Source organism: Trachypithecus francoisi, unplaced genomic scaffold, assembly GCF_009764315.1.
Source record: "Trachypithecus francoisi isolate TF-2019V2 unplaced genomic scaffold, Tfra_2.0 Lachesis_group11, whole genome shotgun sequence".
Lineage (NCBI taxonomy): Eukaryota > Metazoa > Chordata > Mammalia > Primates > Cercopithecidae > Trachypithecus > Trachypithecus francoisi.
Genome location: NW_022681456.1, coordinates 81172886 through 81195300, shown reverse-complemented (window position 1 = coordinate 81195300; position 22415 = coordinate 81172886). Strand labels below are relative to the sequence as shown.

Sequence of the window (22415 nt, the reverse complement as noted above, 5' to 3'; positions counted from 1 at the left end):
GGGCTGGGAGTCCTGTTTGTAGTGAGCACCAACTGTGTTCGCCACATGGTGCTGAGGACTGAGAATGCCTCCTCACCCCACTGGGAGGACACAGACACATGTGCAACAGTTACAGACCAGGGCATGGCTGGATGCCGACCCTAGGTCTCCTCAGAATTCAGGAAAGAAGGAGATGGATGGAGGCTGAAGGCTGAGAAAGACCTGCAGTGGGATTGCAGATGAATCCTAAGAGAGGGCAGGAGAAATGGGGTAGGTGACTGGAAGGAAGAGAGGCATTCAGGGGTAAGAGGAGGAAAGCCATGAGCTTACAGCAGAAATGAACAGGACTTGTCCTGAGGTCAGTGGCAACACAGGGCTGGTGGGAACATGGGAGTGAAGGCAGGGTGGGCAGAGTTTTGTGAGCACATGAGGAGTCATGAGTGCCAGCCAGGCCAAGGAATCGACATTTTATCCTACAGAAAATGGGAAGTCACTTAAAGATTGTGTGACAAGGAATAATGTAGTACAATGGATGCTCTCAGAAGACCAATTTATAGCAGTAGGATACAGAAGAATTAACAGGCTCTTGCAGTAAATAAGGCAAGAGGCGATCCACACTTGAATAAGAGTGATGCTGGTAGGAAATGACAGAGAGAACAATCTGCAGGCGTGCTCATTCTCTGGATTGTGCTGAATTCAACACTTAGGGGAGCTACGTTGCAGGAGAAGGAAGACTCAAAGATGACCCTGGGATTTCAAGCCTGGGAGACTGGAAAAATAATAGCACCCCTCAAAGAAACAGGGATGCAGAAAGGGGAAACTAGATCGAAATAAAGTGGTATTGCTTGGAAATACTCATCTGAGTGGAGGTCTTCTGGGACTACAGATGGCAAACTGTTTTCCATACATCCTATGGGAGGGGGTCAGGCCCACAGCTCTGATGAGATGCTAGAATGGAAAGCAGGTTTGAGAGTCAGGGTATAGCTGAAGCTTTGTGATGGGCTCCATTCCCTAAAGGAGAGAGAATTCAGAGAGATGGATGGGAGGAGGGAGCAAACACCAAGGCCTGGGGGACCCTCTAAATGACAGGGCAAGAAGATCAAGAAAATCTGGAAAGGGAGCAACCATCCTCAAAATGGGATGGTCTAATATAATCCACTACCCACAGTCACTAGACCTCACACATGATGTGTGGTGCACACATCATGCACCACGTAACGACGTTTCAGTCAACAAGGCTGCAGTGAGCTGAGATCCCACCACTGCACTCCAGCCTGGGTGACAGAGTGAGACTCTGTCTCAAAAATAAGTCAATATTAAAAAATAAAGTGGACAACTACGTGGTTTTTCATAAATTCACAAAGTTGTTGCAACCATCATCACTATCTAATGCCAGAACATTTTCATCACCCAAAAAAAACCCTCAGTAGCGGTCATTTCCCATTCTCCCCTTCCTCGACCCCCGGCAACTACTAATCTACTTTGTTTCTATAGATTTGTCTAGTCTGGCCATTTCATATAAAAGGGGTCATATAATATGTGGTCTTTTGTGACTAGCTTCTTGTGCTTAGCATAATGCCTTTAAGGTTCATCCAAGTTGCAGCAAGTACCAGTATTTCTTTGTATGGCCAAATAGTATCTCATTATATGGATACACCACATTTTATCTATTCATTTATCAGTTGATAGACATTTGAGTTGTTTCCACTTTTTGGCTATTATGAATAATGCTGCTGTGAACATCTGTGTATAAGTTTTTGTGTGAACATATGTTTTTAATTCTCTTGGGTGTACACCTGGTAGTGCTGGAATTGCTGTGTCACAGGGTAACTCTATATATAACCCTTTGAGGAAATGCCAAACTGTTTTCCAAGGTGACTGGACCATTTTACACTCCCATCAGCAGTGTATAAGGGTTCCAGTTTCTCCACAACCTTGACAACACTTATTATTGTCTTTGTTATCACAGACATCTGCGTTTTTAATTTTTATAGGGATTGCCTACATCCATAAAGGTTGTATCAATGTATGAAAGTCCCTGCATCTTCAGCCTTAGCAACAGAATATGCTATCAAACTTTTGAAACTGGGGACTAAAAAATGGTATCTCAGGGTTTTAATTTAGTTGAATGCCTGCATTAGTCAGTTTTGCCGTATCAACAAATGCCTTCAGAATCCCACAGAGGTTTATTTCTCTTTCATGGCTTACATTGGTAGTGGTGTTGGCTACAGTTCTGATTCATGTGCCTTTATTACAAGATCCAGTCTGAAGTAACTGCTCTCATTTGGGACACACTGTTTTAACATCAGGGCAAAAGAACAAAAGGCAGAGAAAACCACACACTCACTCTTAAAGCTGCTGCTCAGACCTGGCATATGGCATATCTGCTCATACTCACTTGACCAAGACCACACAGCCAAGTACTAGGGCAGGGGGTTGAGGACGTATATTCCTCCCACAGAGGGCACTGCAAAGGGCATGGGGGAAATGGGGGAAAATATAAACTTCTCTTACAAGATCACTGGGCACGAGCCCATAGTAGGATTTTTCGTTGTTGTTGAGACGGAGTCTCACTCTGTCACCTGGGCTGGAGTGCAATGGCACGATCTTGGCTCATTGCAACCTCCAACTCGTGGGTTCAAGCAATTCTTCTGCCTCAGCCTCCTGAGTAGATGGGATTACAGGCGCATGCCACCATGCCCAGCCAATTTTTGTAGTTTTAGTAGAGATGGGGTTTCACCGTGTTGGCCAGGCTGGTCTTGAACTCCTGAGCTCAGGTGATCTGCCCACCTCGGCCTCCCAAAGGGCTGGGATTACAGGTGTGAGTCACGGTGCCCAGCCCCATAGTAGGGTTTTGCATTGTCTCACCTCAGCCTGTACCACCCTCCTCCCTCATTTACAGATTTCTGAGTATGAACCACTGATACAAAAGCTTCCTCTCCTTCTCCCTCAGAGATGCCCTCTTGATTATCCCTTCTCATTTGTTCAAATCTGCATCCTACCTCTTTCTCACAGCATTTTACATTGTTCAAACCTCACAATATACCCGCCTCCAGCGACCTCCTCTTCACAGCCAATCTTCTTCAAAGGGTTATCTCCAAGTAGCTTCCACCTTCAAGGTCACCAAGAATTTCCCTGCCTCCAAACCCAATGGTCACATCTCATCTTTATCCTGTTTGACCCCTCTGGAGCCATCCAACATAGTTTGCCACTACATCTTGAAACATATTCTTTAACTGGCTTCCATATTACTACCCTAGTTTGTCCCCTCTCTCTGGCCATTCCTAGCTTCCCATGAATTTTCACCTTCCTCTGGCCCTCCTTTAAATGCTGGAGTTCCTCAAGGTTCTGTCCCAGGGCCTCTTTCCTCTGCATCTGTACCTATTCCTGGGCAATCTCATCCATGCCCAGGGCTATCTGCTGGTGACCCCCGCCCTCTCAGACCTCTCCTGAGCTCCAAATCCCTGATGCCACCTGCCTGACCTGCAATTCCCACAGGCACTTCACACTCCACAAATGAGCTCCTTATCAGCTCTCTGAAATCTGCTCTTCTTCTTGGGTTCCCCAGCTTGGTGAATCGCACAATCTTCTCTACTGGTTACTCAAACCAGGGACTTTAACTGATACTAAACTGATTTTCCCCTTTTTATTTAATTTAATTTAAAAAAAAAAAAAAAAAAAAAGAGACAAGATCTTTCTCACTCTGTCGTCCAGGCTGAAGTGTGGTGGCATGATCTTGGATCACTGCAACCTCAAACTCCTGGCCTCAAGCAATTCTCCTCAGCCTCCCTCCTGGGATTATAGGCATGAGCCACCATGCCGGGTCTTTTTATTTAACCTTTTTATTTAATCTTCAAAGGTTGTTACATTTTCTCTCTCTCTTCTCCAACACAACACCGAAACCTATCTATCAACACAACACCAACACCTGGATAGCTTCACTTTTTTCCTCTGGGGTATGTTCTAATTTTTTTCCTTAAAAATATAGTACTTTAGAGCTGGGTGCAGTGGCTTATGCCTGTAATCCCAAGACTTTCAGAGGCCAAAGCAGGCAGATCATGAGGGCAGGAGTTCGAGACCAGCCTGGCCAATATGGTGAAACCCCATCTCTACTAAAAATATAAAAAGTTAGCCAGGTGCAATGGCACGTGCCTGTTGTCCCAGTTACTCAGGAGGCTGAAGCAGGAGAATTGCTTGAACCCGGGAGGCAGAGGATGCAGTGAGCCAAGATCACGCCACTGCACTCCAACCTGGGGGACAGAGCAAGACTCCATCTCAAAAAAAAAAAAAAGAAAAGAAAAATACAAAAATTAGCTGAGCGTAGTGGTACTCACCTGTGGTTCCAGCTACTCCAGGGGCTGAGGCAGGAAGATCACTTCAGCCTCGAAAAACAGGAGGCAGAGGTTGCAGTGAGCTGAGATCTCACACCACTGCATTCAGCCTGGGTGACAGAGTCAGACCATGCCTCAAAACAAAACAAAACAAAACAAAACCAGCACTTTCCTTTAAAGGAAAAGTGGTAGCTTTACAGTGAGAAAACCTGGTGGACACCACCTTGCCCAAGTAATCATCACCAATAAGGCAACAGGCCGACATCATGAGCCTCCTGATATGAAATGCTCAACATCACTTATATAGTATTTCTGCCAAAAATGCAGGACCCAAATCTAATTGTGACACAAAATATATATCTAAATTGAGGGTCATTCTATAAAACATCTACTCTGCACTCTTCAAAAATTTCAATGTCATGAAAATTAAAGGGAATATGAGGAACTGCTCCAAACTGAAGGAGACTAGAGGTATTACGACCAAAAGGAATATGTAATCTTAGACTGGCTACTGGATAAGGAAGAAAAATTCCTGCTATAAAGAACATTACCAGGGCCAGGTGCAGCGGCTCACGCCTGTAATCCCAGCACTTTCAGAGGCTGAGACAGGCGGATCACATGAGGTCAGGAGTTCGAGACCAGCATGGCCAACATGGTGAAACCCCATCTCTACTAAAAATACAAAAATTACCTGGGCATGGTGGCATGCATCTGTAATCCCAGCTACTCGGGAGGCTGAGGCAGGAGAATCTCTTGAACCTGGGAAGCATAGGCTGCAGTGAGCCAAGATCACAACACTGCACTCTAGCCCGGGCGTCACAGCGAGACTCCGTCTCAAGAAAAAAAAAAAAAAAAAATTATTGGAACAACTGGTGGAATCTGACTATGGATGGTATTATAAATATTAGTATTCTACCAGTGTTAAATTTCTTGAATCTGATAACTGTATTGTGGTTATGTAAGAGAATGTTCTTATTCTTAGAAAACATGCTAAAAGAGCATAATGTCTGCAACTTTCAGATAGTTCAGAAAAAGACAATCTTATTTGTATACATGCATAGGCATTTATTTGTAATACGTTTATTGACATATGATTCACATACCATGAAGTTCACCCTTTAAAAGTAATTCAGTAGTTTTTAGTATAAAACTATGCACTGATCATGACTATTTCATTTCAGAACACTTTCATCACCCCAAAAAGAAACTCCATACCTATTAGCAGTCACTCTCCATGCATTTTTGAAAATACTGAAAAAGAAGGAAAAAGACTTCAAAATATTCATTTGTGGCTATTTCTGGGTGTTATTATTATGGATGATTTTTAAGTTTCTTATTTATACACATCTATATTTTTATAACTTTATACAATCATTTCACATTGCTTATGGAATTAAAATAAAGGTTATTTTTAAACAATATAAAAATTGGCCGGGTACGGTGGCTCATGCCTATAATTCCAGCACTTTGGGAGGCTGAGGTGGGTGGATCATCTGAGGTCAGGAGTTTGAGACCAGCCTGGCCAACATGGCAAAGCCCCATTTCTACTAAAAACACAAAAATTAGCTGGGAGTGGTGGCAGGTGCCTGTAATCCCAGCTACTCAGGAGGCTGAGATAGGATCCACTTGAACCTGTGAGGTGGGGGTTGCAGTGAGCCAAGATGGCACCACTGCACTCCAGCCTCGGCGACAGAGTGGGACTCCATTTCAAAAATATATATATATATGGAGGAATTAAGGGGGTACAAGAATTCTAAAATATACAAATCATCAGGCTCAAGGAATGTCCCTTGCACATTATGTGATTTCCCAACTCCTCAATCCACTGTTATCAAAGGTCTAATGGAAGGCAAAGGGAGCCACACACTGCTCATCTCTATTACACAACCCCTCAACCCATGCTGGCTCTCAGGGAAGGGAATGGGTTCAGTTTGTTCAGCAAACATTGACTGAGTATCCTCTACTTCTGAGTGCCTGGCTGGCATTACCCTAGGTGCTGCATCTGCCCTGTGGGCTCCAGCTAACAGGCTGGCAAGAGAGACCTGCATGTAAAATAAAGGGAAATTGCCATAAGAGGGAGTTGAGAGGTCACCATGGAAAGGCAGGAAAGTTCAACTGGCCCAGGGCAGGCTTCAAGGAGAAAACACTAAGGCTCTCCTTAAGGCAATAGAGAGCTAGTGCAGAAAAAGACTCAGCAGTAATCATTACAATGCTATTTGAATAAGTGATGGAGTGGGCCTGAGGGAAGAGGGAGTTAGGTAAGGTCACACAGCAGGAGGCCTGCCTGGGGACAAAGGGATCTAGGCAGTTGTCTCCTGAAGCGCTCTCAGCCAGGTTTATGGTTAGAAAGTTAAAGTACTCTGTGCTATCTCCCAATCAACAAACCCCACTGGCTCCACGCCCACATTAAGAGAGGTACAAACTCCAAACCCTCCTATGTATATAATCTTTTCTCTGCTTCTAGACTGTACTTTCCTGGGTGGAGAGAAGTAAGTCTTCTCCTTCATTAAGTAAACTAATAGAAAACAGGGACCCCTCAAATGTCAGTTTCCATCTTCTTGATTGTCCTCTCCCCTCCCCCAGAGACTTGCACATTACATAAACATTTGTTGAATCAATGATTTACAGGTCCTGGAAAAAATGCTGCATTCTACTTTTATTTGACTTGCATCAACCAAGAATCTGTAGTAACGATAACAGATTTGGAAAGGGGGCTTTTTCTTCTCATTTATTATCTCATTTGACCTTCACAGTAGTACTAGAAATTAGCCTAAAGAGGTATTTATTCATTCTTGTTTTCAAGATGAGGATTCAGGCCGGGCGCGGTGGCTCAAGCCTGTAATCCCAGCACTTTGGGAGGCCGAGACGGGTGGATCACGAGGTCAGGAGATTGAGACCATCCTGGCTAACACGGTGAAACCCCGTCTCTACTAAAAATACAAAAAACTAGCCGGGCGTGGTGGCGGGCGCCTGTAGTCCCAGCTACTTGGGAGGCTGAGCCGGGAGAATGGCAGGAACCCAGGAGGCGGAGCTTGCAGTGAGCTGAGATCCGGCCACTGCACTCCAGCCTGGGCAACAGAGCGAGATTCCGTCTCAAAAAAAAAAAAAAAAAAAAAAAAAAAGATGAGGATTCTTAGCTGAAAGAAGGTCAACTAATTTGTCCAAAATTACAAAGGTGATATGGGAACAAGCCTAAATCGCTGACTTTCTGACTTTAGGCTACCTCTTCCACTGCATCACTGGTCCGTGTGGCATTTCTCACTATTTCTCACCTCTGACAAAAATTAACTGCAACTAAGATAAAGACAGAAACTGAAAATATACAACCATAAGAATACCAGAAGGGGGTGGGGTGGGCACAGTGGCTCACACCTATAATCCCAGCACTTGGGAGGCTGAGGCGGGTGGATCACCTGACGTCACCTGAAGTCAGGAGTTCGAGACCAGCCTGACAAACATGGTGAAACCCCGTCTCTACTAAAAATACAAAAATTAGCCGGGTGTGGTGGCACATGCCTGTAATACCAGTTACTTGGGAGGCTGAGGCAGGAGAATCACTTGAACCCAGGAGGCGGAGGTTGCAGTGAGCCAAGATTGCACCATTGCATTCCAGCCTGGGCAGCAAGAGTGAAATTCCATCTCAAAAAAAAAAAAAAAAAGAATACCAGAAGCGGCTGGGCGCGGTGGCTCACGCCTATAATGCCAGTACTTTGGGAGGCGGACGGGTCAGGAGATAAGACCATCCTGGCCAACATGGTGAAACTAAAAGTAAAAAAATTAGCTGGGCGTGGTGGTGCGTGCCTGTAATCCCAGCTACTCCGGAGACTAAGGCAGAAGAATCTCTTGAACCAAAGAGTCGGAGGTTGCAGTGAGCTGAGATCATGCCACTGTACTCCAGCCTGGCGATAGAGCAAGACTCTGTCTCAGGAAAAAGAAAAAAAAGAAAAAAGAAAAAAAAGAAAAAGAAAAGAATACCAGAAGGAAGTACAGGGAAATATTTAATAATCTTGAGGTATCATGTCACAAAAACCCAAGAGCCACAGGTAGATTTGACAATGTAAAACTTTTTAAATTCTGCATAAAGACACCATTAAAGTGGTTAAGGATAATGCCTGGCTTTATTTTTCCCACTCATTATTTTATCTAATCAATATTTTTCAGAATGTTTTTTGCTGTCCTTGCAATTATTCTTTTCCATGTAAATGTTTAAATCAGCTCAAGTTCCATGTAAAATCTTGTTTTAATTACAGTTTGCTTTAACTTAATCTGTAGCAAAAACTGATGTCTCTACAATATTAAGTCTTGCTATTCATGAGCATGGTAAAACTCTCCATTTAATCAAACCCTTAAGCCCAGCACTTTGGGAGGCCGAGACGGGCGGATCACGAGGTCAGGAGATCGAGACCATCCTGGCTAACATGGTGAAACCCCGTCTCTACTAAAAATACAAAAAACTAGCCGGGCGTGGTGGCGGGCGCCTGTAGTCCCAGCTACTCGGGAGGCTGAGGCAGGAGAATGGCGTAAACCCGGGAGGCGGAGCTTGCAGTGAGCTGAGATCCAGCCACTGCACTCCAGCCTGGGCGACAGAGCGAGACTCCGTCTCAAAAAAAAAAAAAAAAAAATTTATTTATTAATGGCAGGGCACGGTGGCTCACATTTGTAATCCCAGCACTTTGGGAGGCTGAGACGGGTGGACCACGAGGTCAGGAGATCGAGACCATCCTGGCTAACACGGTGAAACCCCGTCTCTACTAAAAATACAAAAAAATCAGCTGGGCATGGGGGCGGGCGCCTGTCCCAGCTACTCGGGAGGCTGAGGTAGGAGAATGGCGTGAACCTGGGAGGTGGAGCTTGCAGTGAGCCAAGATCACGCCACTGCACTTCAGCCTAGGCGACAGAGCGAGACTCCGTCTCAAAAAAAAAAAAATTAAAAAATCATTATTTCAGAGATTAGGTTTTGCTGTATCACCCAGGCTGAAGTGCAGTAGCACAATCATGGCTTACTGCAGCCTCAAACTCTTGGGCTCAAACAATTCTCCCACCTCAGCCTCCTGAGTAGCTAGGACTACAGGCACGTGCCACCACGCCAGGTTAATTTTTTAATTTTTTGTAAACAGGGTCTCACTATGTTGCCCGGGCTGGTCTTAAACTCCTGGCTTCAAGCAATCCTCCCACCTCAGCCTCCCAAAGCACTGGGATTACAGGTGTGCGCTACCTCACCTGGCCAAAATACAATGTTTTTATTGTGAATTGGATTATTTATTCTATGGTATTTTAGTGTTGGTTATATTTTTATATTTTATTTATATAATTTTTGTTTTTTTTTTCTTTCTTTTCCAATTTCTTTTTTTTTTTTTTTTTTTTTTTGAGACGGAGTCTCGCTCTGCCGCCCAGGCTGGAGTGCAGTGGCCGGATCTCAGCTCACTGCAAGCTCCACCTCCCGGGTTTACACCATTCTCCTGCCTCAGCCTCCCGAGTAGCTGGGACTACAGGTGCGCACCACCTCGCCCGGCTAGTTTTTTGTATTTTTTTTAGTAGAGACGGGGTTTCACCATGTTAGCCAGGATGGTCTCGATCTCCTGACCTCGTGATCCGCCCGTCTCGGCCTCCCAAAGTGCTAGGATTACAGGCTTGAGCCACCGCGCCCGGCCAATTTTTGTTTGTTAATCTGACATCTGGTCATGTTGCTGAACTCCACAGTGTTGATACATTCTCAATCGTTTCTCTTTGTAAGATGAATATATAGGAAACCAAGTAGGCTTTAGGGTGACCAGGAGCTCTCCTAAAATACTAGTTTTAATAGTAAACATCCCTGACTTGTTCCTATCAAATATAGTAATGTTGCAAATATTTTCCATAAAGCATGACTTTTGTCTCAAAAGCTGAAAGATAAGTGAAAAACAAAGAGAAAATATTTTATATGCAGATGACAAAGAATAGCTATTAACCACAACACGGACGGGATTTCTACCATCAATAAGAAATATACAAATGATCTACCTTTTTTTAATGGGCAAAGGATATGAAGACAGTTTACAAAAACAATTAAAATGGTCAAAAAGCAATAAAATAGTCCCACCTATTTGGAAGGCTGAAGTGGGAGGATCACTTGAGCCCACAAGTTGGAAACCAGCCTAAGGCACTTGGAAACCAGCCTAAGGCAACAAAGCGTGGAGGCCCATCTCTTTCTTTCTTTATTTGTTGAGACAGAGTTTCACTCTTGTTGCCCAGGCTGGAGTGCAATGGCATGATATCGGCTCACCGCAACCTCTGCCTCCTGGGTTCAAGTGATTCTCCTGCCTCAGCCTCCTGGTAGCTGGGATTACAGGCACGCACCACCATGCCCGGCTAATCTTTTTTGTATTTTTAGTAGAGATGGAGTTACTCCATGTTGGCCAGGCTGGTCTCAAACTCCCAGCCTCAGGTGATCTGCCTACCTCGGCCTCCCAAAGTGCGGGATTACAGGCGTGAGCCACTGCGCCTGGCCTTGAGCTAATTTTTTTAAAAGATTTTTTAAAAACACATTCCTGGTGATGTTTATCTTTCTTTCTCCATTTTGTCTCTATTTTAGAATGATCCTAAAACACAAAAAAAGTACTTTCAATGGCCCAAATCATGGAGTGGCTCAGGGAAATGAAATCTGCCTAAAATAAATAAATAATAAATAAAAAGTTGAGAATCCTTGTCTTTTTTCCATCACAAAGAGTTTTTTTTTTTTTTTCCCTTCTTTTGGCATCACCATTACTTCTCCTAAAGTCATGACATAATATCACCTACAGCAAAAATGAGGACTTAAGTGGAATTGACATCTCCTTCCATCGAGCGCATTTGCAGTCCATCTTCAGCAGGACCTCTCTCTCTTTTTTTTTTTTTTTTGAGACGGAGTCTCGCTCTGTCGCCCAGACTGGAGTGCGGTGGCGCCATCTCCGCTCACTGCAAGCTCCACCTCCCGGGTTCACGCCATTCTCCTGCCTCAGCTCCCGAGTAGCTGGGACTACAGGCGCCTGCCACCGCGCCCGGCTAATTTTTTGTATTTTTTTTTATTAGAGACGGAGTTTCACCGTGTTAGCCAGGATGGTCTCGATCTCCTGACCTCGTGATCCGCCCGCCTCGGCCTCCCAAAGTGCTGGGATTGAGCCACCGCGCCCGGCTAGCAGGACCTCTCTCTAATGGCTAAGGCTAGGCAGAAGAATTTGAAGACAGTCTGGTTTCCATTTTCCTAATGCAGCCTGGCCCAGGAGCCAGGTCTCCCATAAGACTAGTCTACTGGGAAGTCAGGGTCTTTTCCACGTGTGGAGGCTAGTGTTCGATGCTGGACGGCCTGGAATAAAGGGGGAAGGTGAGAAGGTAACCAGGCTGGCCTCGGGATTCGCAGACCATGGCTGGGGCTTTGACTTCTGCAGGGGGGTGAGCAGTGTGGCCTGGGGCTACTCAAGGAACGCTTCTGCCAGAACACTGCTTGAGCGCACAAGGCAAGAGTGTGCAAAGAAAAGTTAACGCCTCTCCCAGCTGACCCCAAAATCTACTGATCTGGGCTTGATAGAAAAAGTTCGGAGAACCACCACCTCGTACGAGTTACGTGAAAAGGCTGGGTACGAACTACTTTGGCTCTACTTGGGGCGCCGGCTCAGAGAGATGAGGAAGAGATGTCTTCCTCGTCCACGAGGAAGACAGAGTGACGACGATTTTTCAAGGAGTCTGAACCAGCTCACCCAGCAAACCCTCTTCCCATCGAGCACCCAGCGCACAATTATTGCAGGGCCGAGGCTCCTACCCTCAGTCTCGATGGCGGCCGGGGCGCGCCCCGGCCACGGCGCACGCGCGGGCCTCAGCGCCCCCTCCTCCAGGCCATCCGCGCACGGCACCGCCCACTCACCAACTGCACCTCTCCGTGCGTCCCCAACCTCACCCGCTCTGAGGCTGCCCCCGCTCGTCTAGCTGCCGAGCCCGGAAGTGGATGCGGCAGCTCGGCGGAGAGGAAGAGGGGGAGGGGGAAGTGCTTCCGGGGAAACGGGCCGGGGTTGGTGTTTGTAAACTTGCCTCGGTCCCGGTGGGGGCAGCCGCGGCTGCGGCGTTGGCAGGGTGTGCTGGGGCCTGGGGGAGGCGCCGCGCGGCCGGGGAGCCAGCGGGAGGCCGCGCCTGGCAGGTAGGAGCACGCCCCAGAGAGCGCAGCGGCGTCCGTAAAGACGGCAGCGCTTCAGTAGCTTGCAAGCCGTGGGGCGCCGCGCGGGAAGGGGGAGGGGAGGGGAGGAGGGGCGCGTGGCGAAGGGAGGGGGCTCTCCGGGGAAGGGAGGGGAAAGGCCGTGCGCGCACACCGCCCCCTGCCCGCGCGTCCCGCCGCGTCCCCGGCCCGGGAGAGGGCTCGCTCGGAGGGAACGCGGGCGCGAGCACGCACCTCGCGCGCTTCTCGCCACTCTCCGGCTCTGCTCCCGGTTGGTGCAGCGGGTACAGGGGCTGGCTGGCCGGAGCGAGGTGGGCAACACGCCGCGCCGGCCTTCGCCTGCCTGCCCTTCACCTCCGCAGCAAGTTTCCTTACCTTTGGGCGGACGCAGAGAACGCGCACGTGTGGGCACTGCCAGTCCCGTTTCTGCCCGCCACCGAAGCACCCAGCGATGGCCCTTGAGCTTTCCTCCACCCTAGTCTGGCCACCTCTGTAAAGTGCGAGCTTTTCGGGCCGGCCCATTGGGCACAAAAGCCCCAAAGGATCTCCGCCCCCTTTTTCCATTCCTGAGATGGCAAATCCAAGCAATTGCCCTTTGGGCAGAGTTCCTCCATAGGAGGCCCCAATTACTTTTGCTCCTGTTGGCTTCCCCTCCTTGCCCAGGAGACCAGTTCCTCCTATTGACCTAGAAAGAAAACTCTTCTTGACTCATGTCCTCGTTCTGAGCTTCACAGAGAGCGCCCAGCAAAAAAAAAAGTTCACATCGCGCGTTGTAATGGCCTGAAGATGTTGCATTTAGCAGCCCCCTTCGTCCTTTCTGGTTTTAGGTTTCTGGAACAGATCGTGAGCTTCATCGAGAGAATTCAACTGGAAAACCAAGACTGGTAGACGCTCTTTTTCTTCAGACAATAGGCAGGAGCCAGGCAGAGTCCAGGGATTCTTGGAGCACCTATCTTTTCTTTGGAGGACACTAAGTTCTATTTGAAGACAAAGTTCAATATGGCAACAGGACTGATGGGACACGAAGGAGTCGTTACCGTGGTTTGGTGACAGTTGTTCAAAACGACAGTGTCTTAAAGAAAGGTGGACCAAGGAACTCCTGAACTTTTGGGTTGCATTAAGTGAAAAATCAGCATGGCTCAGGTAAAAAAGCTCTAGAGTCCTCCTCCAAGATCACTGGGAAGCCTGTTTGCAGTTTCACTCTTGAATGCTGCTCTAGTCAACATATTGACCAACCCCAGTGATCCAAGCTCTGTATTAAGCACCAGGGGGAGATCTAGAGGAAGGAAAGGAGACAGGCCACAGCCCCTGCCTTCAGGGAGCTTCCAGTCAAATGAAGGAGGTAGGCTATCCTGCATCACAGGCACTGATGGGACATTTGCAAAGCAACGTGTACTCAGTTTACTTTTGGTACATTAAGTGCTGAGGGGTGTAAGGGAGTGAATAGTATGGTGAATGCTTCATTTGTTTTTTTTCAACAGGAATTTATTGAGTTGCATGCAAGGCATTGTGCTGGGACTACAAAGATGAATAAGATTGTCCTTGTCCCCAGTGAGCTTCCAGGCTAGTTGGGGTCGGGAGAGGGATGGAAAGACATTTATTTTTATATTCACAATGCCTTGTATAGTGGCTAGCTAGTAGTAGAGACTCTGAATCTGTTGATTGAGGAATGTGCAATAATACGGGTATGTACATAGGAGAGAACAGTACTTCTGCTTGGATAGAAAAAGAAGATGAAGGTTGACAGAAGGGCGTTTGGACAAAAGGAATAGCGTGGGCAGGAGCTTAGAGTCATGGGAAAACGTGATGAGGTTCTGGGTACTGCAGGTAGTTTGGTAGTTACAGACTAAGGGATTTAAATGGGGATGGTTGTGGAGGTAGCGTTGACAGTGATAGGTGAGGAAGTTGTTCCCTGCAGTAAGCAGAGTGTAACCCAAAGGCCTTTTATGCCTTGCTAAGTTAAGCAGCAGAGTAGCATCAGAGCAGTGTATGTAGGAGGTCATTATCATTGTGGAGGTAGAGGATGGATTGGAGAGACAGAATGAGCAGATAGGCTGTTGTAGTCATCTGAGTAGAATAGCTGTGTGCGCACATGTCCAGAGCTTCTCCCAAGCTTTCTTCTAGGGAACCTTCCCTACCAGTCTCACCAGGATGGCAGTCTGATTGTAGTATAATTGGCTTTCCTCCAGCTGCTTCTGAATGCACAGCTTCCTCCTTTCCATACAAAATAGGAGCCCATCAGTTTCTTCTTCCTTTGTCTTTTGCAACCCACTTCTCAGCATTGTATTCACTCTTCTGAGAAGGTCGCCTTCCACTAAGGACTCAACTTTGTGCTGGACACTGCTAAGCATTTTACATCTTAGTTTACTTTTCATCAACCGTGTAAGGATAAGCATTATGACAGGCATTTTTCATGTAAGGAAACTAAGGCTTGCAAAGGTGAATAACTTGCCTGAGATTATACAGTGCAAACAGCTGAGCTAAGATTTTAACTCTGGATCTTTTACTCCAAAGTCCTAGAAGTTGGAGGGAGGGGTCCCAGAATATACTGATCATCCAAAAGGAATTTCTTCATAAATTTGGGCGTTTGCTGACCAACAATTTCTTAAAAGTTTTTTTTCAGTAAGAAAAGTATTTTCTTTCATGCTGGCTAACTGAAGTCAGCCTGAAGAATGTAGCAGTGGAATGAGGAAATGTACTTAAACATACCTTACTTAAGTAATTTTTTAAACTCTGTGTGGAGCAAGGAATGTGAAAAAATGTGATCATACATGCACACATATAAATGGCCTAAAAGGTCAAGAGAAATACTCAAAAAAACCTTCCAAGTGGTTTAATTTTTCTGTCAGTTGCACTTGGTAATACTTAAGGAGTTTAAAATCTAAAGGGAGAAATAGCCTGTAGTCCCAGGACTTTAGGAGGCTGAAGCTGGAGGATTGCTTAAGCTCAGGAGTTCCACACCAGCCTAGGCAACATGGTGAAACCCTGTCTCTGTAAATGCAAAAACAAATAGCCGGGCGTGGTGGTGTTCTGAAGTCCCAGTTATGAGATAGAGGTGGAAGGATCGCTTAAGCCAGGGAGGTCAAGACTGCAGTGAGCTGAGATCGTGCCACTGCAGTCCAGCGTGGGCGACAGAGTGGCACCCTGTCTCAACCAACAAACAAAAAAGTGAAACCAATAGAAAATACAGTTGGCACCAGTAAGGTCTGCCAATCAAAAGTGGGCTCTGAAGCTAATTTTTTTTTTTTTTTTTTTTTGAGACAGAGGGAGTCTCGCTCTGTCGCCCAGGCTGGAGTGCAGTGGCGTGATTTCAGCTCACTGCAGCCTCCACCTCCCGGGTCAAGCAATTCTTCTGCCTCAGCCTCCCAAATAGCTGGGACTGCAGGTGCGTGCCACCACATCTGGCTAATTCTTCTATTTTTAGTAGAGACGGGGTTTCACCTATTGTCCAGGCTTGTCTCGAACTCCTGACTTTGTGATCCGCCCGCCTTGTTCTCCCAAAGTGCTGGGGTTATAGGTGTGAGCCACCGTGCCTGGCCCAACTGAGGGCTGTTGAGAGAGGAAGGAGGAAGGTCCTGAAGGAATCTCCCATGTCAGTGGGTTAGCAAGATGGAACCTCATACCCACTCACAGTTAAGGCCTAGAAATACCTTCAAAGAAATATGTAGTCACACACACTGCCTAGTTCTGATGACAAAGGTGTCGGTAATACTTGATTATTTACTTGGTCTGAATTTAAATGCTGAGAGATGACAAGATAAGTCGTTCCTGGTGAGATGAGTTAGGGAGGACTCTTGAAGGAAGCAAGGCTTTGGCAGTGAGGAGGGACATTCCCTGGAGCGAAGCAGTTTGTAGCTGGGTGTAAAAGGTAGTTCTATAGAGGATGGCAGTCTTTTTGCCCTGCCCTGCCAGGTGACCTGACACCTCATCTCCTTTCAACTTAGGCAAGTCTCCTGGCTTGTGAAGGCCTAGCAGGTGTGAGTTTGGTTCCCACTGCAGCCAGCAAGAAGATGATGCTGAGCCAGATTGCCGGCAAGCAGGCCGAGAATGGCGAGCGGGCAGGTAGCCCTGATGTGCTGAGGTGCTCGAGTCAGGTACAGCGCTTGAGTCCATTGTGGCACCTGGGGATTGGGTGGCCCGAGCTCTCTGCCAGGAGATACCAAGCTCTGATTCCTTGATGCTTCCGCATAGGGAAGTGGGGCAAGGGGATCCAGCTGGGGAATGGATGAACATTGGTATTTCAGAAAGCTAAGGAAGGTCTTTTGTGTACCTTCAACTCTTTAAGACCAGGTGATTGGAGAAGAAATAGTTGTATACTTCCTCTAAGCTTTCGGAGCAGGTGGTTTACTCTCATTTATGAATTTTGTCTGAGAGCTGCATTGGGTCTCATCTCATCTTCTGATATGGGCTGTGAGTTTAGATTTGATTTGTCTTCAAAGGGTCACCGAAAAGACAGTGATAAGTCCCGGAGCCGCAAAGATGATGACAGCTTGTCTGAGCCCTCTCATTCAAAAAAGACTGTTAAAAAGGCAGGTAATGGGGTGGTCCCCCAAACTCATACAGTTTGGTAATGGGGTAATATTCGTCCTTCTTCCCTCTACCATGTGACCTGGAGCTTTCTCTAGATGCTTTGATCTCTGATAGCCAGTGAGTGAGTCGCCCAGATTTCATCTAGAGACTACCTTGGTAGTTGATCTCTAGCCTTGCAGGAACAGTAGTAGTACGGGTTGGGGAGCATGAGATCCCAGGTCCCGTGGCATGGGGGCAAGCAGGCTCCAGCTCACGTCATACTCAGACTGCTGGGTTTGACAGGATAGACAGCTTACCCACTCCACCTCCTTCCCCAAAGGGTCTCTTACCTCCATGGAGTACAGGAGATGGCAGCACCTTTAGACAGCATCAGAGAGGTTCCTTTCTTCAGCAGCTGGAAGTGGACCCAGAGTAGAACAGTCTCTCCAGGAAGAGGGCAGTGGTGGCCTCATGACATGCCTGATTATTGCCCCCAGGTGGTGGTAGTGGAACAAAATGGTTCTTTTCAAGTAAAGATTCCCAAAAATTTTGTTTGTGAACACTGCTTTGGAGCCTTTCGGAGCAGTTACCACCTAAAGAGGCACATCCTTATTCACACTGGTAAGTGTCTTGCTTATATTCAAAAGAGGGAGAATAGTCCTTCTTTTGCTTGTATTCCATGTCTGTTTGTGGCTCTAGTTGGGTTTATTTTAATGGGTATTAGAAATGAAGGAAGAAGATAAGTCAGTGAAGCAGAGAGATTGCATGGCTTTGTATCTGTTGTCACTGAGACCAGCAACGTTGGGGACCCCTCCCCATTTATGATCACTTAGATGTCTACATATTACTAATAGCTAAAGTTTCTGAGAAAATAACTGGAATGAGGTCCCTAGCATACATACCTCCCGACATTCACTTCTCTCTCCACTTGGGCCAGGTGAGAAGCCATTTGAGTGCGATATATGTGATATGCGTTTCATCCAGAAGTACCACCTGGAACGCCACAAGCGTGTGCACAGTGGTGAAAAGCCTTACCAGTGTGAACGGTGTCATCAGGTAAGGCTCATCCCTGCTGCAATCCCCCACACACTTTTCCTTCCCCAAGAATCAGGGCCACCCTCCCCTCCTGCCTGACAAAAGAGGCACCAGCATTCCTCATCATAATAGTTGGCACATCAGGGTGAGATGCCTTATGTCTGGCCTTACGCAGCTGATCATGGGAAGGAGCAGTTAGAACATTGTAATGATAATAATAATAGCATTTCATGATCACTTACTCTGTGCCAGGCACTGTGAGAGCATACTTTACATAGATGATTTTATTTAATCCTCACATTGACTCCCTAAGGTAGCGTATTGTCCTTATTTCACAAATGGGAAAATTGAGATTCAGAGAAGTTAAGTTTCCCAAGGACACAGCAGATCACGAACAGAGCTGGGATTCAGTCCAACTTCAGAGCTCATGCACTTTGGAGGAAGAGATACAATCTTTGCCCTGGGGGTCAGTATCTGATCTGATGAGAATGTAAGCGCTGGGGCCAAAACAAGACAAGAACAAGAGATGAGAAATGATAATAGCTAACACTTCCTAGATGCATTGCTAGGTCCCAGGCTTTGCTCCGCACTCTTACATTGAATCTTCAGACACTAGAATAAAAGCTCTATGAGGGCAGAGACTTCGTTCCTCTGGTTCTCTACTCTGTATCTGCCTTGAGATAGATACTCAATAAATCTTTGATGACTAAAGCAGCTGTGCTGTGAGTAGGTACTTTTAGCCTCGCTTTACAGTTTTGCAGATGAGTGTACAGATTCTGGGCTGTTAGGTAACTTGCCCAAGGTCACACAGCTGCATAGCAATAGAGCCAAGATTCGGCCCCAGGCGCTGTGGCCCGAGAGCTTGCATTCTCCACCACCGTGTGCTCTTGCTGTCTGTGCACATGCTGAGGGGATGGAGAATGTGGTATCTTCCTCCTGTGAGAGGAATGAGTTAGCCAACAGGTAGCTGAGTTTCCCCTCTCAGGCACTTAACCCTCCCTTTCTTCTCAGTGTTTTTCTCGGACAGATCGATTACTCAGACACAAACGGATGTGCCAAGGGTGCCAGTCCAAGACTTCCGACGGGCAGTTTTCTCTATAGGCGCAAGGGGCCCCCGGGTAGTGGGAGTGATCAGAAGAACCTGCCGAAGAGCACACCCCCTCTGGTCTGATGGTCCCACCAACGCCCCACGTGAACCTGTCCCACTCCTGGAGGAGTGGACCCAGGAGACCAGAAGAATGCATCAGGGGACAGTGGCCCCAGAACCTCAGCTCTGTAAATAATCTGAGACTATGAGTATCTCGGGGAAGTTCTTACAGCATTCCTGGGTAGGGGAGCTAGTCCCTGGACCCTTGGCTGAGGTCATAGGTGGGGACTCAAGGTACAGGACCAAGACTGAAGTGTGGCTCCCACAACCTTGGACTCCAGCTGGCAGCTGAAATGGAAAAGATTGGGGAAGGGGATTTGTTTGTTCTGTTCTTGTTTTTGTTTATCCAAAAGCAACTTCAGCAGGTACACTGTGGACACAGGTAATCCAGAGGTATAAGCGTCCTAGTCCAAAGTAGGGACTATAGCTGGTCCAACTCTCCCCAAAAATTGGGTTTTTAGTTGTAGCAGCTCCTCAGTGTTTCACAATCCTGCACTTCACCTCCTTTTTGAGGAAGAATAAGATCAGGAATGGCAGCTGAGCTTACTTTGGCTTCCTTATACACTGTAGGGATAAAAGGAAAAACGGGGTGGAGCAGACAAGGGCTGGATCCAAAAAGTGGATGGCACCTCTTCCTTCCTCAAGGGAAAAGGAAGAGTTGTGCCTGTGGGTGTTGTCATGGCCCATGTCACATTGGCACCTGATGGCATCAGCTCATGTGCCTTTAGGAGGAAACTTGGGTGAGAGTGGCCTGTGAAGCCCTTTTCTTCTTTTTTGGGGGAGTCGGTCTTGGAGATGGTTTGTGGCTACCTCGCTGCCATTGACTCCTAAAGTGAGACAGATGTGTTGAGCAAGGAGTCATGGATGTCAAAGTGGGTTCTCTCTCCTTGTGCCCTCTTAGGAACAACCCAAGACTGGTCCCAAGTTGGCTAACAGCTGCTCAAGAAGCAAAGGAATCGGGGGTCTTCTGACATGCCTGTTGAGCAGTAGGAGCTGTTCTCCCTCCCCAAGTCCTATCACTGTATTCAGGTAGAGGAGGTTGGGAGGGGTCTGTCCTTTGGTCCCAAAAAAACAAGATCTCAGCTTCCTTCCTAATGGCCATCCCTACCCAACAGAGTGTGGGGGATGGGGGTGGGGGTGCTGCAGAGAAAAGACTAAAGAAACCTAATGTAGATATCATTCTTAACCATATTCTTTGCTCCTCTTCTCTGCTCCAATACCACCACCTTGTCCACTCCCAAAAAAGTAATCAGGGGTGTGTGTGTGGATGTGTGTGTGTGAGATATGAGTGCATGTATTTGTATGCTTGCAAGAGATGGCATAGTAATGAGCCAAACCTTTCTCTGGCCCTCACCTTCGGGGAGGATGAGTGGAAAATAGCCTCCTCTTGCCCAAACATGAAGGGTGCTTGAGGTCTCAGCAGGAGCTGAAGAACACAATTTAGGGAACAGAAGGGCTTTTGTTTTGGAGGGTTTTTTGTTTTTTTTTGTTTTTTTTTTAGATGAATTCAACAGCCTGGTGGTTAGGGGTTTCTAACCCAAGCCAGGGCTTGTGAACATAAATTTTCTAAGGTGAAATCCACCTTTTCTTTCTGCTAAAGAAAGAAGCCTTATGGGAAGTTCTGGGGTTTGGTTGACCCCCACTGTAACCTGACCTGCCCTGTAGCGGGTAAGGGAACTGTCTTAGTAATCATGGAGACTGGGTGAACCTGAGTACCAAGCTGTCAGTAGGGTCTTTTTTTCCCAGAAAACGTAAAGAATGGGATAGCAGCAATGATTCCTGGCTGTTACCTATTCTGGAGAGGTGGGGTTGGGGAGGGGGTTGTCCATACCTCTGTGGTATGAGTATTTCAGGGAAAAAGAAAGCAGGCATGGCACCCATTCAGTTTTCCCTGACAGCATCTGAGATCCTTTTGGGGAGACGCTGAGGAGTGTGTGCTGCCGTGTACTCATTGCTTTTTGCTGACACTCCCATTTGATGTGGTCCAGAACTTAGACCTCAGTCCTTGGATCAGCCCTGTGGTCCCTGCAAGCAGGGGCATCTTTCTGCATGTGAGCCAGCCCCCTTCCTGTTCAAGGGTTCTGCTGGAGCTGGGGTTTTCGTCCTTCTCTTCTGGGATGATTCACCCCACATCTTCCAGCACCCTGTAAACCATTTTAAAATGTTTAGAAAACTATCCTCCCAAAAATGCTTTTGAAAATGAGAGGCCTTTCTCCCTGCCACTTACAGCTAATCTGTTTGGGATAGGGGTGTATGTGGAGAGACTCACATGAGTGACCTATGCCCCATGTGTACTAATGTGTGTACTGGGTCAGGAGGTGCCCTGGGTTCCCACAGACCTTGGTTTCCTGCCTGGATGGGTGGGAGCGAGGGAACTTCAGAGAGTATGTGCGAACAGCCGTAGCAGAGCCACCCCTGCCAAGGACCCAGTGAGGGAAACTCAGGAGCAGGTGGTTGGTTCAATTCCCGCGCCGATATCTGGGGCAATGGATGTGTGAGAAGAGAGAAGCAAAGCAGTGAAAGGAGTGATTCAGCATCCAGAGGGCCTGGGAGTCCCACAGATACCCCAGGGAAGCCACTGACTCAGACCGCTGTAGAGGCTCCTGGGCCCAATGCCCCACCCCTGCTGGCCAGCATGGGGCCTAGCACTGGAAGATGCCTCAGGTGTATTTGGAGTAGGGAAGACGGAAATAGGGCAGGCTCTCAGAGACCAGGACGGAGAGTCAGGGAACCTGGGAAAGAGTAGTGCCAGTTCCGGGTAGGCTGCTGCACCACGCCCTACCAGCCCAGGCTATAAAGAGTCTGCTTTGCCCCAAGTCTTTTCCGTCCACCCCCAACAGCCTCGTCATCACTTAGCTACTGATCGCGCCCATGGCTTGACATTGGAGGGTTATATTCGTGGAGTCTGCCACAGCTTCTAACCCTCTCCCCAGATGCCCTTTGCCTCTGCTGTGGCCCTGGGGTTTTATCAACTGTCCCCTTCCTATCCTCCTCTCCACCCTCTTTTTTTTTTTTTTTTTTTAAATAATATACTTATTTTGCTATGGGGGAGGGGAATATCAAATGGACAAGATCACTTTTAAATGGTAGTTTTTATAAGATGTTATAAACTTGTATCTTTTTACCATTAAAGTGCAGTGTATGTTCCTTCGTGATATATTTAGGATATTTAAATAAAAGGAAAATGGGGCTTTTCTACTATCTCCTCTTTGGGGAAGCTTTTTCATACTGGTTTTAGTTGTTTTCGTTCCTT

General features: G+C 47.1%; 2 protein-coding genes across 13 annotated transcripts in view; one reads left to right on the top strand and one right to left on the bottom strand.

Annotated features, from left to right (window-relative positions):
• Positions 1 to 12948, bottom strand: part of CSAD (cysteine sulfinic acid decarboxylase) — a 30332-nt gene extending 17384 nt beyond the window's left edge. Inside the window, exons 1-3 of one of the 9 annotated variants that reach the window (XM_033221944.1) lie at positions 12187 to 12267; positions 5526 to 5561; positions 839 to 927 (exon numbers count right to left, since the gene is read on the bottom strand). The gene's annotated coding sequence lies outside the window, so the exon portion shown is untranslated. Of the gene's footprint in view, positions 1 to 838; positions 928 to 5525; positions 5562 to 12084; positions 12303 to 12846 lie in introns of those variants that run through there. The other 8 variants (XM_033221940.1, XM_033221943.1, XM_033221942.1 and 5 more) reach the window with 8 other exon arrangements.
• On the top strand, positions 12319 to 22361 carry ZNF740 (zinc finger protein 740). Of its 4 annotated transcripts, none has more exons than XR_004439885.1 (8): positions 12319 to 12456; positions 13299 to 13614; positions 16416 to 16565; positions 16911 to 17000; positions 17478 to 17601; positions 17918 to 18036; positions 19027 to 19290; positions 20064 to 22361. XR_004439885.1 is itself a non-coding variant. In XM_033221952.1 (8 exons), exons 4-8 carry the CDS (start codon positions 16482 to 16484, stop codon positions 19114 to 19116), a joined length of 507 nt encoding a protein of 168 aa, XP_033077843.1. In that variant the 5' UTR covers positions 12320 to 12456; positions 13299 to 13614; positions 13953 to 14034; positions 16416 to 16481; the 3' UTR covers positions 19117 to 22361. The 4 variants fall into 4 exon arrangements, 3 of the variants coding, with proteins under 3 accessions (XP_033077841.1, XP_033077843.1, XP_033077842.1); XM_033221952.1 differs by adding an exon at positions 13953 to 14034 and having other exon boundaries at positions 12320 to 12456; positions 19027 to 22361; XM_033221950.1 differs by having other exon boundaries at positions 19027 to 22361.
• The last annotated feature ends 54 nt before the right edge of the window (positions 22362 to 22415 follow it).

Bases quoted from the DNA above. Each gene is read 5' to 3' on its own strand.
- ZNF740 (XM_033221950.1), top strand. The intron at 16,566-16,910 runs GTACAGCGCTTG...TTGTCTTCAAAG, and splicing joins TGCTGAGGTGCTCGAGTCAG to GGTCACCGAAAAGACAGTGA. The intron at 17,602-17,917 runs GTAAGTGTCTTG...CACTTGGGCCAG, and splicing joins GCACATCCTTATTCACACTG to GTGAGAAGCCATTTGAGTGC.